General features: G+C 38.2%; 1 protein-coding gene and 1 long non-coding RNA gene across 2 annotated transcripts; both read left to right on the top strand.

The window, feature by feature from the left end:
• The first annotated feature begins 3647 nt into the window (after positions 1 to 3647).
• On the top strand, positions 3648 to 11383 carry prxl2b (peroxiredoxin like 2B). Its single transcript, XM_083534820.1, has 7 exons — positions 3648 to 3833; positions 6624 to 6828; positions 7026 to 7077; positions 7360 to 7423; positions 7536 to 7611; positions 8256 to 8374; positions 11227 to 11383. The coding sequence occupies exons 1-7, from the start codon at positions 3771 to 3773 to the stop codon at positions 11251 to 11253; spliced, it is 606 nt and encodes a 201-aa protein (XP_083390946.1). The 5' UTR covers positions 3648 to 3770; the 3' UTR covers positions 11254 to 11383.
• Positions 11384 to 13458: 2075 nt separating this feature from the next.
• LOC310722772 lies at positions 13459 to 14752 on the top strand. Its single transcript, XR_014532491.1, has 2 exons — positions 13459 to 13783; positions 13838 to 14752. It is a non-coding gene; the product is annotated as an uncharacterized lncRNA (long non-coding RNA).
• The last annotated feature ends 3269 nt before the right edge of the window (positions 14753 to 18021 follow it).

Genomic DNA, 18021 nt, shown 5'->3' with positions numbered 1-18021 from the left:
AATTCAAAATTCTTTATTCGTTTTGTATTAATATATTAATTAAGGCTGTCAAAAATTTTAAATTTATTTTTCATGGCACTGGTTTTAGTAACGTGTGATTAATGCAGCACAAATTTCTGTTTGACCATTTTTATAAAATAGTACTAGATATAAAGGAGGTGAAATTAAAACCTTCAGTGCAACACGTTTATTCACGACGTTCTTTCTTCACTCAGATATAAAAAAAGTAAATAAATAAATACTTATTTTTTGCTTTACAGATGCAAAGCTCCAAGTCTCAAATCAGCACCAAAATCCTCCATGATGCGCACAATTTACCCTCTGGGGTCGACAAACGCACCGGCGTGTTTTCTGCCATGTTTTTCTCATAACTTTGTTTTTTTGATCGTAGAGATAAAAGCAATACATCGTTCGAATCTTTAAAGTGTCTACTTTTATTTGTACATACTCATAATAACAACAAAACACTGTCATTCTGTAAAATAAAGAAAACAGACAGGGGGCGCACAGAGACAATAAACATATGTAGAAAGCTCGAACAGTTGCTCCGGTATCACCTCATTAACCGTCCGTGTGGAAACATAGCAAAGGTTCCGTTTGGTGATCTGATCATTTATGTAATTTTAAACACCATAATTACTTGAAAACGTTTACAAGAAAATTTTGTCTTAATGCTCTATGTTGAGTTTGTTTTCACAAATAATAAACATACATTGCATAAAACATCAATATTTGTCCAATATTTGTCCAGTATCAATTTAAGGTACATTTAGAACAGATAAAAATGTGTGACTAATCGTGAGTTAACTGATGACAACTGTGCGATGAATCGTGATTGAATGTTTTAATCGATTGACACCCCTCATACTAATATGACACCACACACTGCATCTGCAAAGCCAACAGCATTGTGGACGACCCCACACAACCCACACACACACTTTTCACTCCTCTACCATCAGGAAAGTGGTTCCGAAGCATTCGGGCCGTAACTTCCAGACTGTGCAACAGTTTTTTCCCTTAAGCCATCAGGCTTCTTAACACAGAACTGAACCAAAACTCACGCACACACACACAACCGTGTTACTGATCTGTACAACCCGGACTTAACACACACTCATACTCACTTCACACATCCATGTCTTCAGAACCATTTATTATATATTACTTTATTATTACAAACTGTGTACATGCTGGTTTTGAACATTTTGATTGCTGTTTGGCACAAACCCTTTTATTTACATTTTGTTTACTTATAAGTTCACTCCTGTACTCAGTTCTCTCTGCAAACTGTACTGTATAATATACAGGAGGTTTACTAGTGGTGCTATTTTGTGTTTGTCCTACACTGTCTTGTGTTGTCTTGCACTGTCTGTCTCGCTCTGTTTGCACCAGGTTGCACACGATGCACTTCATTACACTTACTAGTCCTTCACTCTGTGTTTTCTGTTATGTAGCTTTATGTTGTTGTATGTAGCACCAGGGTTCTGGAGGAACGTTGTCTCATTTCACCTGTGTACCGTGTCAGATCTTCTTCTTCTTCTTTCGGCTGCTCCCATTAGGGGTCGCCACAGCGGATCATCCGTCTCCATACCACCCTGTCCTCTACATCTGTCTCTTTCACACCAACTACCTGCATGTCTTCCCTCACCACATCCATGAACCTCCTCCTTGGCCTTCCTCTTTTCCTCCTACCTGGTGGCTCCATCTTCAGCATTTTTCTACCAATATAATTCGTGTCCCTTCTCTGCACATGTCCAAACCATCTCAATCTCGCCTCCCTCACCTTGTCACCAAAACATCCTACATGTGCTGTCCCTCTAATAAACTCATTTCTAATCTTGTCCATCGTCGTCACTCCCAACGAAAACCTTAACATCTTCAGCTCTGCTACCTCCAGCTCCATCTCCTGTCTTTTACTCAATGCCACTGTCTCTAATCCATACAACATCGCAGGTCTCACCACAGTCTTATAAACTTTCCCTTTCATTCTTGCAGATACCCTACTATCACAAATCACTCCTGTCACTCTTCTCCACCCACTCCACCCTGCCTGCACTCTTTTCTTTACTTCTCTAACACACTCTCCATTACTTTGCACTGTTGACCCCAGGTACCTGAATTCCTCCACCTTCTCCACCTCTTCTCCCTGCAACCGCATCACTCCACTGCCCTCCCTCTCATTCACACACATGTACTCTGTCTTACTCCTACTGACTTTCATTCCCCTTCTCTCAAGCGCATATCTCCACCTCTCCAGGCTCTTCTCAACCTGCTCTCTACTCTCACCACAAATCACAATATCATCTGCAAACATCATAGTCCAGGGAGACTCCTGTCTGACCTCGTCCGTCAACCTGTCCATCACCACTGCAAACAGGAAAGGGCTCAGGGCCGATCCTTGATGCAGTTCAACCTTCACCCTGAACCAGTCTGCCGTACCTACTGCACACTTCACTGCCGTCACACTGTCCTCATACATGTCCTGCACCACCCTCACATACTTCTCGGACACACCTGACTTCCTCATACAATACCACAACTCCTCTCTCGGCACCCTGTCGTACGCTTTCTCTAAATCCACAAATACACAATGCAGCTCCTTCTGTCCTTCTCTATACTTCTCCATCAACATCCTCAAAGCAAATAAGGCATCTGTGGTGCTCTTCCTCGGCATGAAACCATACTGTTGCTCACAGATGGTCACCTCTTCTCTCAGCCTGGCTTCCACTACTCTTTCCCATAACTTCATGGTGTGACTGATCAACTTAATTCCCCTGTAGTTACTGCAGGTCTGCACATCTCCCTTATGTTTAAAGATCGGTACCAGCACACTCCTTCTCCATTCCTTAGGCATCCTCTCCCCTTGTCAGATATACCGTGTCAGATATATTTGGTTAAAATTACAATAAAATCTTTATGACTTTACTTGATGTGACATTCAGTTACCAGCATGAAACCAAAACAGGTAGCAATAATGGCTACTTCCCAAAACTTCTTTACTTTAATTTGAGTAAAAAAGTGTAGTCCGTACTTCAACTTTTACCAGAGTCTTTTAAAACATGAGCATCTTTACTTCTACTTAAGTGAAGGATGTGTTTTGGCACCTCTTATTATATGTAAATATATACTGTATTTATATATAGTATTATCGAATCTTATGTACACTGAATCTATCTATTCATCTGATTATTCATTGATTTATTCATCCATCCATTCACCCATGTATCTCTTTTTTTACAGATGTACCATAGTGTGAGACCATACTCCCTGCTTTTACCTTAGGAATTATGTCAAATAACTAGCAGTGACATATGATTCAAATCTCATGACTTTATAAACAGGAAGATCTAAAATCTGCATATGCATTATGCTGCTGCCACGTGATTGGCTGATTGGATAACTGCATAAAATGAGCAGGTGTTCCTATTTAAGTGGACGGTAAATATGGAGTTATTAGTGAGAAACCAGGGTGTGTGTGTGTGTGTGGGAGAGAGAGAGAGTTATTTTCCTGTGATTTTATGATAAAGGTTTCGCCAGACCATAATAAAATATAAAGAAAAAGATCACGTGGCTTTTTTTGCTTCACTTCCGCATACCGTGTCGTTTATGTAATAAGTCCCGCCTTGCTTGATGACGTATTAAGCTCTGATTGGTCCTTTTCAGTAGATTATCCAACACACAAGTGGGTTTGAGCAACGCTGTATGAATCACTTACTCTCTCTCTCTCTCTCTCACACAAACACACACACACACACGTGAGGGAAACGATGTCGTCTGTCAACTTGGACAAGATCAGGAGCAACTCTGTGAAGAGCTCAGTGTCTGGGGAGGTGAGTGTTTTTACTTATTCTTCATATTCTATTTGTCACGTGCACATTTATACAGAATACATGTAGTGGTGCTTTATTACGACTGTCCAACAGGTAAACATGATCATAGAAATAAAATATAAGGATACAAATGAAGTAATTAAATACAATAAGTATAAAGTATAAATATATAATATAATATACTTTGCTCAGCATAAAAGACTACAAATGTCTAATTTTTAGAAGAAATCAAGCACAGGTGAGTCTAATCCTTCATTACACACAGGTGTCCAGCAGGCTGTTGACTATAAAATGGTGTTACTTCAAGAAAACCTCCTCCCATTTCATGCTGTCAGCAATTTCACCACATGGAATAAAAATGTCACAAGACCTGAGAGAGAAAATCATTTCTTTACACCAGAAAGGTGAAGGCTACAAGAAGATCAGCAAAGCTTTACCTCTCCTAAAGTCCACTTCATCTAACTCACTCCAGAATTATTCCTTCTCCTCCATCTCACAACCCACTTGTGGAGCATAGGCATTGATGACATTTATCTTCATCCCTTCAACTTCCAGCTACACGTTCATCACCCTATCGGAAACTCTCTTCACCTCTTACTGTACTCCTCTTCCTTCAGAATCCCCCCAACACCATTTCTCTTTCCATCCACACCATGATAGAACAGTTTAAACACCTCCAATGTTCCTGCTCTTACTCCCTTTCCACTTGGTCTCCTGAACACACAACATATCTACCTTTCTCCTCTCCATCATATCAGCTCCCTCTCTCCCTTTACCAGTCATAGTACCAACATTTAAAGTACCAACCCGAACCTCCACTCTCCTCCACTTCTCCTTTCCCTGCTGTCTCTGTAGACGTGTTCCTCCTCTCCTTCTCCTCCTTCGGCCAACAGTAGCCCAATTTCCACCTGTACCCTGTTGGCTAACAATACCTGTGGTGGTCGTTGGTAACCCGGGCCTCGACCGATCCGGTATGAAATTCTCTTTCGTAACCTCCACATTTATCTGGGCCTGGGACCGGCACTAAGAGTGCACTAACTTATGCAACTCTAAGGGCTGGGTTCATATATATATATATATATATATATATATATATATATATATATATATTTGTGAGATGGAGAGACGTCCAGGTGCTAGTTGCTGGGTGTCTCCTGGTTTAAACTCCGAATGGCCTGCGGGTCAGGGAGTTCGGTTCGGATGGTACATTTAGCTGACCGCACCACCCTCTGGAGGGCTCGTCTGTCCTGCATGGTGCTGTTCCTGAACCAGGAAGTGATGCTCCCCGTCAGGACGCTCTCATTGGTGCAGGTGTAGAAAATCCTTATCACTTGAAAGGGTAGTTTAAAGTCCCTTAAGCGTCTCAGATGTTACAGACGCTGCCGGGCTTCTTCACCAAGGTGCTGATGTGATAGGACCAAGACAGGTCCTGTGTGATGTGAACGCCTAGGTACTGAAAACTGTCCACTTTTCACTGGGGTCCCATTGATGTTTAGAGTTTGGTATGGCTGCTCCTGCTTCCTGCTGAAGTCCACTATCAACTCCTTAATTTTGCTGACACTCAGGAGAAGATTGTTTTCTTGGCACCATCTCTCCAGATTTTTCATCTCTTGCAGGTAGGCCGTCTCGTCGTTGTTGGAGATCGGGTCCACAACAACATTGTTGTCAGCAAACTTGCTGGTGGAGGAATTGGAAGTGGCCACACAGTCATGTGTGTACAGCAGGGGGCTCAGAACACAACCCTGAGGAGCTTCAGTGCTGAGGGTGTGGGTGGATGAGGTGTGTTTGCCCACCTGTACGGCTTGTAGTCTGTCTGTCTGTCAGGATGTTGGGGATCCATTGACACAGGTGTGGTCTGAGTCCCAGGTCCTCCTTAGACGTGAGCGTGGAGGGATTATGGTGTTGAACGCAGAACTGTAGTCCACAATCAGCATTTCTGCATAATTATTGCTTTATAGATAAAGACTGAAAAAACTTTTCACAGAATCTCACTCTCTCTCTATATGAGATCATATATTTTGTTATCAAATTATAGAGAAAATACTCCAATGAGGTTCTCTGGGGTCATGTGATCCCAGAATCATGTGACAGATTACATCAACGTGTTGCACCAACCACTCCAGAAAGCACTGACTTTTACACTTAGGTCACTTTCAGGACTCATGTTTTCGATAGAAATATTCCAAACAAAAGTATGTGCACCTCTGACCTTTCACGAGGTTTCTACCCAATCTGTTGGCAAAAAATTCTGAAGCACATTTTGTGAAGTTCCTTAGAGGCCCAAATCCTGTTCCAGCTTTTGTGCACAAAGCTTGTTTCATTAAGACATTGAGAATCTGAATGTTTGGCACGAAACCCTGATTTTCTCTACCCTATTGAACACCTTTGGGGTTGAACTGGACCTGAGGCCTTCTGGACATCAGGACATCAGTCCCTGACCCAGTAATATTCTTGTAGAATGACCACAAATCCTGTGTGATTGTAAATGATGGTTGATTAAGGGTTCCTCCATGTTCATGAAATATTTGATATTCATGATTATCCAAACCGGTTTATTACATTTTTTAAGAAATGGACAAAACAGTGAAATTTCTGTATTCATGCTGGCTTCAGCTGAACTCAGAGACCCAAAACCTGTTCTATCATGACAGAAATGTGAGATGAGATGTTCAAAAAGTGGCTTCATCCATGCTAAGATAAATTCCACCATGAGAATGTTTAACCAGTCACTCAGAATAAATGATGATACATTTAATTACGTACCCGACTGAACTCGTGTTCTCCCATTAGAACGTGGAGCTCGGCTCACTGTGGAGAGATCAGACAGCTGTGATATTTTTCCTGCGACGCTTCGGCTGTCAGATCTGCCGCTGGGCCGCGGTGGAGGTCAGCAAGCTGGAGGAATCTCTGAGAGCGAACGACGTGGCCCTCGTCGGAATCGGACCCGAGGAGACGGGTCTCAAAGAGTTTATGGATGGCGGATTCTTTAAAGGAGGCAAGTTAAAGGAACCCAGGAATGAATTCCAGGAGTCGTTTTTCTAACCTCGGGTTTGATTGAATGTTTGTCCCGGATGTTTTATTGCCTTCTTGTCATTACACAAGCCGATATCAGCTTTATCACATATTTAATAACGTCACGACGTCCCTGCGTTATGGGAAGCAATCGAGAAATAACTGTTTTTCCCTGTTCAGATATTTATATTGACGAAACAAAGCAGTGCTACAAGGAGCTTGGATTTAAAAGGTATGGAAACAAATGCATTTTTTCAAATGTCCTCAATCTGTAGAGCTGCAAACACAAAAGTATATAACGTTAATCTTTTTATAACTCATTATAACTCGTACATGCCGTAGAGCCGTTATAACTGTATCCTGCACCAGGACATTAACGTAACATAGTGGAAAGATTTACAAACAAATCTACATCAATTATCATATAATCTATACTGTGTACATGTTCTAGAGCCTTTATAATACTCCTGAATCAGTATGTTTACGTCATAAGACCTTTTTAAACCTTTCACAGATATAACGCGTTTAACCTGCTACCTGCTGCTTTGGGAAAGCAAGTAAGAGAAATTGCATCGAAGGTAATAACAATGTTTTTGCAGTTATGACAAAATTATTGTAAATAATTCAGCCATGAATTACAAAAATACTGTAAATGTGTTGGAAAAAGGTCTCGATTTTGATCTCATTCAGGCAAGTAATGAAGGAATTCAGGGCAACTTCAGTGGAGATCTTCTGCAGAGCGGCGGCATGCTGATTGTAGCCAAAGGTATTTCATAATTTATCTTCTTTACTTAAATACTTCCTGAACAAAACACATGAAAATAGACTTTATAGTGTATTGTGTACTATAAAGACTGAACACCGGTAGGATTGTTTGGATAATTAAGGGGCCTTAGCTTCCTTTAATTGAAAAATCTCTCGTAAAACCTGCCTTTGAATTTTTTTTTTTCTTTGAAGAAAGGATCCAAGGAAAAGTTTTTTGTAAAAAAAAAAAAAAAAAAAAAAAAAAAATGTTCAGGATATTTTTTTTATGTGCGTTTACTCAGGCTGCCACTAGTGGGCAGTGCAGCTTTATTTATATTTGCTCTGTTCCATTAGAAGACTTTCACATTGGATATTCATATTAAAGGATATTTATAACTGAAATTTAGGCATTAATATCAAACACTGATATTAGACTTTAATATTAGACACTAACATTAAACATTAAGGTTGGAAACACTCATATTGGACATTTATACTGATCATGATAGTGAGCATTGATATTGGACATTAATATTAGACAATGATATTGGACATTGTTATTAGACAATCATACTAGTAAAATGTAGACTTTGGACATTTATACTGGACATTTACAGTATATTGAACGCTGATACGGGACACTGATACTGTTCTCATCGTGTGAAGGTGGTGAGAAGGTCCTGCTGCACTTTATTCAAGAAACACCAGGAGATCTGGTGCCTCTAATAGACATCACCAAAGCCCTGGGCATCAGTGTCAGTGTGCAGGCCGGAGAGAAACCTCAGGTGAGACATACAGGATTATACCAAGTTTATACAAATCATCATTTACTTTTTTTTTAATTTAACCAAACTTACTGTGTAGAAAGAAATGAGAAGTGTTTTCTTAAATAAAACCAAAGTGAGAAAACGATGGATTAATTAAAAACTTCAAAATAATTAGTAAAGCTGTGTAGTAATGTTTTGATCGAAAGCAGTCACATGATTCCTGATTTGATTTAAGTTGTATAATATATTTATGACAAATAGTGACAAATAACCAGTCTAAAAGATAAGTGAATATTTTTAATATCTTTGTATTAAAATGTAACTAAAAACCTACCATGAACACATGATGCATTTTGACTTAAAAGGATTAAAAATGCAACGTCTTTTCAGTATTTTAAAGGTTTCGCAGCAATTTGGGAAACACTGCCACCTATAGGTGTATTTTGGAACAGCAGCGTATGAAGTTTTGACGTACCGTTTGAAATATAAAATATATATAATAATATAATATGTACACATATGCATCCATAATATATATTATTTTTATTTTTTGAGCATCCCATTCCATATTTCGTCCCCATTTTCTGTAATAATAATCTCCGCTCTTCTGGAAAGATGTTCTACTAGATTTTGTAAAGGTTTTCTGGAGATTTATTCAGCCACCAGGGTGTTTAGTAAAATCAGGTACCGATGTAGGTAACGAGGCCTGGGGTGCAGTCAGCGTTCACATTCATCCCAGAGGTGCTCAATAGGGTTTTATAGCAGGAGATCTTCCACCAAATCCAGCCCATGTGAAGCAGATCTTCATGGAGATGGCTTCATGCACAGGAGCGTTGTCATGCATGTTGGGTTCAGGTCTCCTAGTTCAAGTGAAGGGAAAATTTCATGGTACAGAATATTATAGAATTGTTTCTGGGGACATGCGGTAACGGGAAAATCCTCGGCCTCTGGTCATTTCACCATGTTTACTCCGTTTGGTGTTCTTAAAACCCCACCTTCAGTTCCTGCACAGATATTTCTGTCTCTGTGCGTCAGTCACCGGCCGGGCTTTTGTCATGTCAGTGCTTTTAATCATTTAATGCCACCTTTGATATGAGCAGTTTCCTGTCGTCCAGACGTTTGATCAGATACACCAAAAAAAAAAGTCGTTAATCATGTAAAATGTATTTATTTCTCCTTTTTCCTCAAACGCTTTTAGTAGAATGTGTGTGTGTGTGTGTGTGTGTGTGTGTGTGTGTGTGTGTGTGTGTGTGTGTGTGTGTGTGTGTGTGTGTGATAGACCTAGAGCTGTGTGGTGTTTCTGAGAATAGGGTTTCTGTGTAAATAAGTCTTCTCTGAATGCAGATTCAGTCTTTACCCAGACTTCTAACAATCAGAGGAAAGATCTGGTTTATTTTAGTGCTGGTTCAGGCTCACGGGTCAATAACAACATGCACAGATGAAATATAGAAGCGCAACAGCTTAAAGTCTCAACGTATTATTTATAAATGATAGTTAACTAAAAGTTTTAAAACTGCGTGTGAATTTATTTAGATCTTCTTCTGATACCTGAAAGAGAAATTAGGGAAAAAAAATAAAAAATAAATCTAAATATAATTATATACAATAATATATACTTTTACTAGTAGTTATATTAATAATTATAATAATGTGAAATGGCGCAGGACCCCCCCCCCCCCCCCCGTATTATTTATTTATTAATTTAATTTAATTTTTTTTTTACTGAACTGTTTGAGAAATCGGAGGGGGAAAAATATACCCAATATTTTTTTTTTTTTTTTTTTTTAAACCTAAACAATTGTATATTTAATTTTTTAAAAATTGCTGAAATCTAATATAGTTATGAACAATAAATAATTAAATAAATACAAATAAAACGATATTTTATAATTAAGTAATAATAATAGCAATAATAATAATAAAGAAAAATACAATCTATTTATACGTTCTGCTTAAAAAAAATAAAAAAATCCGCTCAATTAGATTCATGCAATCAATAAGTAAACAAGCAAACAAACAAACAAATAAATAAATGGGGGAAAAAAATGCGTGCAGAAAAATAAATACATAAAGAAAAACCTGCTTACTTATTCATTTGAGTTTAAATTAGATCATTTAGCTCAGGGTGACTTTACAACAGGCTGAAAAGGGTTGCAGTATTTTTCATCAAATTTGCATTTTATTTATTTACTTTGTTTGTTTGTCTGAAATGTCTTTAACCTTTAACCTACATGTAAATCTTTTTGAAGGAAAATCAATGACTGCATAAAACACAGACAGCATCTCAATCCATACAGCGTACAGCTCTCTCTGTGTGTGTGTGTGTGTGTGTGTGTGTGTGTGTGTGAGAACCGTTTGCCTCTCGACCCAAATGCAGCTCTGTATCCTGCATGTAAACACGCCGTCACTCAGAACTCTTTATCACGAACCCGATCATCGTCGTGTCTCTGAAGTCTGAATGAGTTTCCACTCCGTCCTGAAGGAAGGAAACATCTCAGCAGATGCAGACACAGACGCAGTCTAGACGGGCAGGAAGTGTCACACCACACATGTATCACTTATCAGCTCTGTTACTATCAGCATGGCCATCGGGGGTCACGTGTGCGAATACGTATGGAGGGGAACGTTTCTATTTTAGCCGCTTTATTCACAATGTGTTTAAATAAACATTGTTCGCGTTCGAGCGCTCGTTCTTTACGCAGACGGGAATAACAGGACGTGGTCTTATTTACTCGTATAAAAGAACAGCGCGAGAACTTCTGAGAAACGGCTCCTCTGCTAGCTGATGAATAGACGTGATGATGAAGCCGCAGACTCGGCGTGATCTCACCAGGTTGTTCTCATTCCTTGTTGTGTTTTTCTTCTTTTAGTGCAATGAAGACGTCTGTACAAAATGAAGAGCTGCTCTTCTCTCTCTCGACACCTCAGCGCCATGATGTTCTTCTACACAAAGCTCTAACAGACTTGTGATTATATAATTACATCATGTGAAGGATCTCAAACTCCCAACCTGCTAAACAAATAAAAGAAATGAAGTCGCACGCGTTTCTTTTGTTTTTATGCAACGAACATGTTAAAAAAAAAAAAAACAAAAAAAAAAACACTCGAATGTGAAGGTGAATAAGTGGATGAAAGTTCTGTGGAGTCCAAATAGAACATCTGAAGAACTTGTGTAAGATGGAGAACAGGAGAGAAGATGTGATCAGACTCCCTCACCCCCACACTCACACATGGAGGTGGAAGATTAATGGTTTGGGGTTGTTTTGGAGCAGAGAAGGTTGGAGATTTATTCTAACACACATTCAGTAAACTATTATGGCTCCCATTTCAAACTTCAACACCACGCAGCTCCGTCTGGAAGTTCTGTCAGTGTTCTTTAGAGAGAAAACAGTGGTCTGGAGTGATGGCTATCATGGAACAACCTGCCCAGTCACCGCACCTAAATCCTATCTAACTGCTGTGGGATGAAAACTGGATCACAAAGAAATCTTCAGATACTGAAGAACATCTTTGACGAGTTTTAGAAAACGTATTTCAGCTGAATGTTTGGAGGAAAGAAGTTTCTGGATTCTGAGGGCGTGTAAAGCTGTTCTTCATGCTAAGAGAGGATTTTTATTTTCTATTTTACTGCATGAAAATAGAAGAAATGTCTAAAAAAACAAATCACACACACACATGAAGTGCTCTAGAACTTCCTGGTAGACGCCTGTGCTGAACGTGGACCTGATACAACACAGTGGACCAACACCAGCAGATCACATGACCCCAAACCACCACTGACTGTGAACACTTTACACTGGACCTCAAGCAGCTTGGATTCTGTGCTTCTCCTCTCTTGTTCCTCCTCCAGACTTTGGGGCCTTGATTTCCACATGAAATGCTGAATTTCCTTTTATCTGAAAAGACGATTTTGTCCCACTGAGCAACAGTTCAGTCCTTTTTGTCCTCTGTTCAGGTAAGACACCTCTGACGTTGTCTCTGGTTCAGGAGCTGCTCGACACGAGGAACACGTCAGCTGTAGCCCATGGAGACGTGTGTGTGTGTGTGTGTGTGGAGGTTCTTGAAGCACTGACTCCAGCTGCAGTCCACTCTTTGTGAATCTCCACAAATTCTTGAATGAGCTTTATTTCACATTTTTCTACAAAATCTTTTCCTTCAATTCAACTTTACATGAATGTGCCTGGATCCAGCAGTCTGTGAACAGCAGCGATGACCTTTTGGGTCTCACCCTCCATGTGCAGGGTGTCAATGATCATCTTCTGGGCAACTGTCGAGTCAGCAGTCTTCCACCATGATTGTGGAGCCTGAACCAGACTGAGACACTGTTTAAAGGCTCAGGAAACCTGAGCAGGTGTTTGGATTTAATGAGCTGATTAGAGTGAGACAGCACGAGTCTCCAATATTCAACTTTCTCACAATATTCTCATTTTCTCAGATACTGAATTTTGGGTTTTTATCAGCTGTAAGTCAAAATCATCCAAATTAAACACTTAAAATACATTTGTGTGTGTGTGTGTGTGTGTGTGTGTGTGTGTGTGTGTGTGTGTGTGTGTGTGTGTGTGTGTGTGTGTGATAAATCTATATAATATACCAGTTTGTTGGCGTCACAAAATCAGTAGATATAGGTGATAATAATAATAATAATAATAATAATAATGAGGTTTGCATCATCACACTGCATTCACTTTAAAACCTACTAATAATATTACTATGTTAATTAATTATTTATCTTACAATAACATGTTCTCAGTTTAAACAAAAGAGCAACAAAGTAATATATGAATATAATATCTGGAAGTTTATTTCCCCGTGTTTTACGTTTTCTGTTTTTCTGCCACCGGTAAATTATTTTCAGATAAAACACACGAAGCAGCTGATGATTTGCAAACTAAAATGTTTATTCATATACATGTTTTTTATCCTAAAATATCAAGAACATGTTTAAAATGACACACATTCAGGTTTAACTTCATTAATACACATACTGTAAGTGGCCTTTTGGAACAACTTCAGCGATTACATTAAAGATCTTTTTTTCTCCCACAGCAGATGGAAAATGTACAAAAGTATTCACATAGCAGCATCTGAAATGACTCAAAACCAAACCGGATCTTCTGGATTCATTCTGGATTTTTAAAATGCTTTTTAAATGCACTTTCGGATTGTGCGCATGGTTCGACATGCGACGCGGTTCCACATGCACGTGTTACTTTACTGTTGTACAAGACGCCGTAAAACGATGCGTAAAATATCCATAATACACAAAAAGGCAGTTTATCAGCACACCCGTGGCAAAAGCATTCAAGAAGTCTTTCATTTTCAGTTTAGAAGTAGCATCTATCATCATCTATCATCCATACACGATATGGCCAAAAGTATTGGAACACTGACTTTTCCAGCCATGTGCTTTTTTTTTTTTTTTTAATTGTTTGCACAAAGTTGGAGGCACACAATTGTACAGGACGTTTTTGGATGCAGGAGGAAGGGAATGATCTCTTCACTTTACCTAGAAGATCCAAAGCCATGAAGATTTACTTTCACATCTACATTGGAGTGGAAGATCTCCTGCTATAGAGCTCTGGCCTCAACCCTATTGGATTGAATGTGAACGCCGACTGCACCCCAGACCTCCTCACCTTCTCACCTACATCACTACCTGACTTTCTAACACCCTTGTGGCTGGATGAATCTCCACAAAATCTGGTGGAACATCTTCCCAGAAGAGTGGAGATCATTATATGAGGAAATTGGGAATAAATGTGGAATGGGATGTTCACGAAGAAGCACAAAGCAATCTTCTAGTCAGGTGTCCACAAACTTTTGTTCATACTGTGTGTATTATATAAATAAACTTGCCATTGAAAGTTTCTGTTACATGATTCTCTCACAAACAAAAAAAGTACACACTCGACATTTTGTGTGTGTGTTTACATTGACTTTTTGCTTTACGTAGTTGTGAGAATCGGCTGAATTATACTAAACGTGAGAAACACTTAAGGCTGTAACATACACACTGTATAAAACACCAACCTTTTCCCTGAACAACTGTGTAAATACAGACGAGGAACGAATGAAAGGAAAAAACAGCATAATTCTATTTATTTTCTGTTATTGATTGGTTTTCGCTTGTTCTCTTACACAGAAGCATTGCTGTTAATCAATACTGAAGAAACCCTACTCATCATCATTGATTAATCTCATAACGAGTCCTCTGTTTTAGTGGGCGTGGCCTCTTCCAGGATAACCCCGCCCACCATCAACAGGGTTTTGACAGAAACGAGAACGATGGAAATGGTTTGGCGTTTACATGTAATTCTGAATTGTAATACACTTGAACTGAGCATCTGAAGGAGATCTACACTCCAAAGCGAGAAATACTTAATGACACTCTCCACTTCTACATCGAAATTATTTCCAATTAACGTTTGGAGACTCGCTCTGTTTACAGGAAAGAACTTTATTAATCTACGTTTGCAGACGATCACCTTTAAAATAATCTCCTTCACAGCAATTCAGCGCCTCCTAGCATTCCTCTGGAACGTGTCCTGGAAGTCTTCTTTTCGAAGCGCGTCAAGAACCCAAAGTGATTCGTGCCGGATCTCCGCAACGGTGTCAAAACTGTGATGTGGGTGTGGAGGTAAGATCATATTGTTCTCACATGTGAGAAGCGAGACATCGTCTCTGTGGCAGATTTGCCCAGTTTTATACAAATTTCACGTTTGCTCTTTGTTCTAATCTTGCTTGACGTATGAAGGTCGGTGCTCCCTGTGACTGTGCGTGCAACCTTGTGCTGCCATTTGCTGAAATGTTACAAAACTAACTGTAAACATTTTGATACCATGTTGTACAGTCTCTTATTGAATGTGTAAAGAGGCATGACAAATAAATATAGAACTCGAGAAGAAGTAGAAAAGTGGTTGGTTTTATGTTGTTTTTTCTTTTTATGCGTCACTCGTCTGTAAGTTCTCCTGAAACCAGCCTAATAATGTGTCTAAAAAGTGTAAAAATCTTTAGGACATTTCTCTAATCACACCAGGAGGATTATGATTATATTAATAAAATGTATTTCTGGACATTTTTCGAATTGATTTGCTCTCCTGAAGAAAAACACTGCAACAAATGAGATGAAAAAATATATAGAAATTAGGTTTTGTAATCATTACATTTACTAATTAGATAATAGATTAAATTAGTATTGTTTAAGTAATTTAAGGCCATAATTATATCGAATAATATGATTACTTAATAAAGGAGTAAATATACTAACAACCTGAAGTGATTCTTAAACCTGGGCTTTTTTTTTTTTTCTTTTGGCTTTTTTAGTTTCTTGATTATTTTTTTTATTTTTTTTTATACTTCATGATCTCAAAACATTTTTAAACTTGAAATAGTCGTAAATGTTTAGAAATAGGTTTTTACACTCGGTATATTATGTTTAATAAGCCTATGATTATTGTGTTATAATATTTATAATAGGGCATTTATCAGAGAAATTTATCAGAGATTTTTTCTTCCGACCCTCATAACCCAGCCGTGTTTTCCCAAACAGTACAAGCCATTATGGTACTATAGAACGTGGCTAGCGATAAAGCTACAAAGGCAGATGTAAATATTCCGTTAATCAGAGTCTCTGTGATGAGAGATAACAGTCATAAATTAATGGTCCATGGCAACCAGAATTGTTTTATCCCCCTCTATGCTTATTGACTGGACTAAGCCTTTTCAGAGTTGTGTGTGTATGTGTGTGTGTGTGTGTGTGTGTGTGTGTGTGTGTGTGTGTGTGTTCGTGAGAAGCCATCTATGTTCCTGCAGCGTTTGATCTTTTTACTTATGCTGGCCTGGTTATTTTTTCCTCTCCGTACATCTTGTTTCATCTTGCTGTCATTACCGCTTAATCAAGGTGAAAGAGAACAGTCCCTGGCCCTGAACACTTCTCTAATGAGGACCCCACTCCTGCGGAGCGACCTCCGTCTGCTACACTTCCACCTCCACGTCGCAACCGATCAATTAAGAAGATCGAGAGGCTTCACTTCACCTGCCTTCCTCCACAGAGTCCTTGAATATTATTCCCCGTTCTGATATACCCCTAATGCTAAGATGCAGGAAACTAAAGGTGCCTGATGTAGCAATGACAAAAGCACTCAGCTGTGGTTTGTGTAAAAAATGACTCCACCTGAATGCCTGATAAACAGCTGGTCCACTTTGTAAGCAGGGAAAGAAATCACAACCTCGTAAGATCAAAATATGCGTCTAGAAATATTATCATGTGGGTCACGAATGAGAATCTCCCAATATCTATCATTTTATCCCATTGAAACACAACAAACAAATTCAGCAGTATTAAGCCGATATAAAACCCGATCGAAAGCTTCTCTATCCATTTTTTTCCTTGGCTTATTAGAAAAACATAAAATTGATTTGTTTAATACTTAAACGATGTTGTATATATAGACATAAATATCTCTTTATAGCAAGATTCACAAAAGCAGATTTAAGCATGCATATTGAATTTAATTTTATATTTTAAATAATCTGTATAGGATAATACATTTATTTTATATGTATTTAATGCTCAAATACTAATAAATACTAATAAAAAATGCCAGGGTTTAGAAATATCTGTAAATCCGAAGGTATTATGGTGACTAGCTTTCCTTTCTGAACAAACAGCCAGTTGAATGGTTACTGCTAGAAACCACAAAAAATTATATCTTAGACCTGATTTTCATTTTTAGATTTATCTGTTTAGCATCAGCCAAAAGAAAAACATGCCATAATAACTATGATTTGATCACATTTAATTTCACTATTCCATAGTTAGTGATTGAGCTAGTCGATTTATGCTAGCAAACTAGCTAGCAAACTAGCAGCATTTGTCAGAAGTAAATGCAGGCTGAATGTAATTTTAATAGATACTGAATTCTTTTCTTTTCATCAGTATATATATATATATATATATATATATATATATATATATATATATATATATATATATATATATATATATATATATATACACACATTATATAGTTAGCATAGATATAGCAGGATATGTAGCTAGCATGTCAATCCTGTTAATATCAGGTTAGTTTGTTGTTGTTTTTTTTTATTTTTATGAATTTTAGTTATTTAATGCTAAATCATTATAAATCAAATAAAAACATATAATGATATTAAATCTTTTATGTTTATATTTACCCTTTTGTGATTTAGATTGACCTGTTTGGTATCTAAATTCAGGGCAATAATGCTGTTTAATAATAATGCAAAAATGTATTTCCCACAGATATATAAAATATATGATCATTAAAGCATCATGAATTTAACAGTCTTAAAGTCTTCAGGTAATTGTTTGACCTGATGGAGGCGCTATAGATTACATTTACAGCTCATTAACGCCGAGAAACCTCGATCTGCAAGTCATATATCCCTGTCCGAAGAGAAATATACCTCTTAGTTTTCTTTATAATTTTTTTTATTGTTTTGGCTCCACTGTAAATTTTCTAAGGATGCTTTTAAATTGAAAAATAGACAAGCTGGGTTATTAATACTAACCGTAAGAAACACGTGGGCTTTGAAGCCTTTTTTTTCGCTGGTTTGGCTGGTTGTTGGATCTTGTGGATAGGGTTGATATCATGACATTCTCTCTAAAGCGTTCACCACAA

This window comes from Silurus aristotelis (assembly GCF_946808225.1).
Source record: "Silurus aristotelis genome assembly, chromosome: 29".
In the NCBI taxonomy this organism is placed as follows: domain Eukaryota; kingdom Metazoa; phylum Chordata; class Actinopteri; order Siluriformes; family Siluridae; genus Silurus; species Silurus aristotelis.
The sequence above is the reverse complement of the archived record's forward strand: the minus strand, read 5'-3'. Positions and strand labels throughout refer to the sequence as shown.

Bases quoted from the DNA above. Each gene is read 5' to 3' on its own strand.
- prxl2b (XM_083534820.1), top strand. From the start codon at position 3,771: ATGTCGTCTGTCAACTTGGACAAGATCAGGAGCAACTCTGTGAAGAGC. The intron at 3,834-6,623 runs GTGAGTGTTTTT...TTCTCCCATTAG, and splicing joins AGAGCTCAGTGTCTGGGGAG to AACGTGGAGCTCGGCTCACT. The intron at 7,612-8,255 runs GTATTTCATAAT...CATCGTGTGAAG, and splicing joins CATGCTGATTGTAGCCAAAG to GTGGTGAGAAGGTCCTGCTG.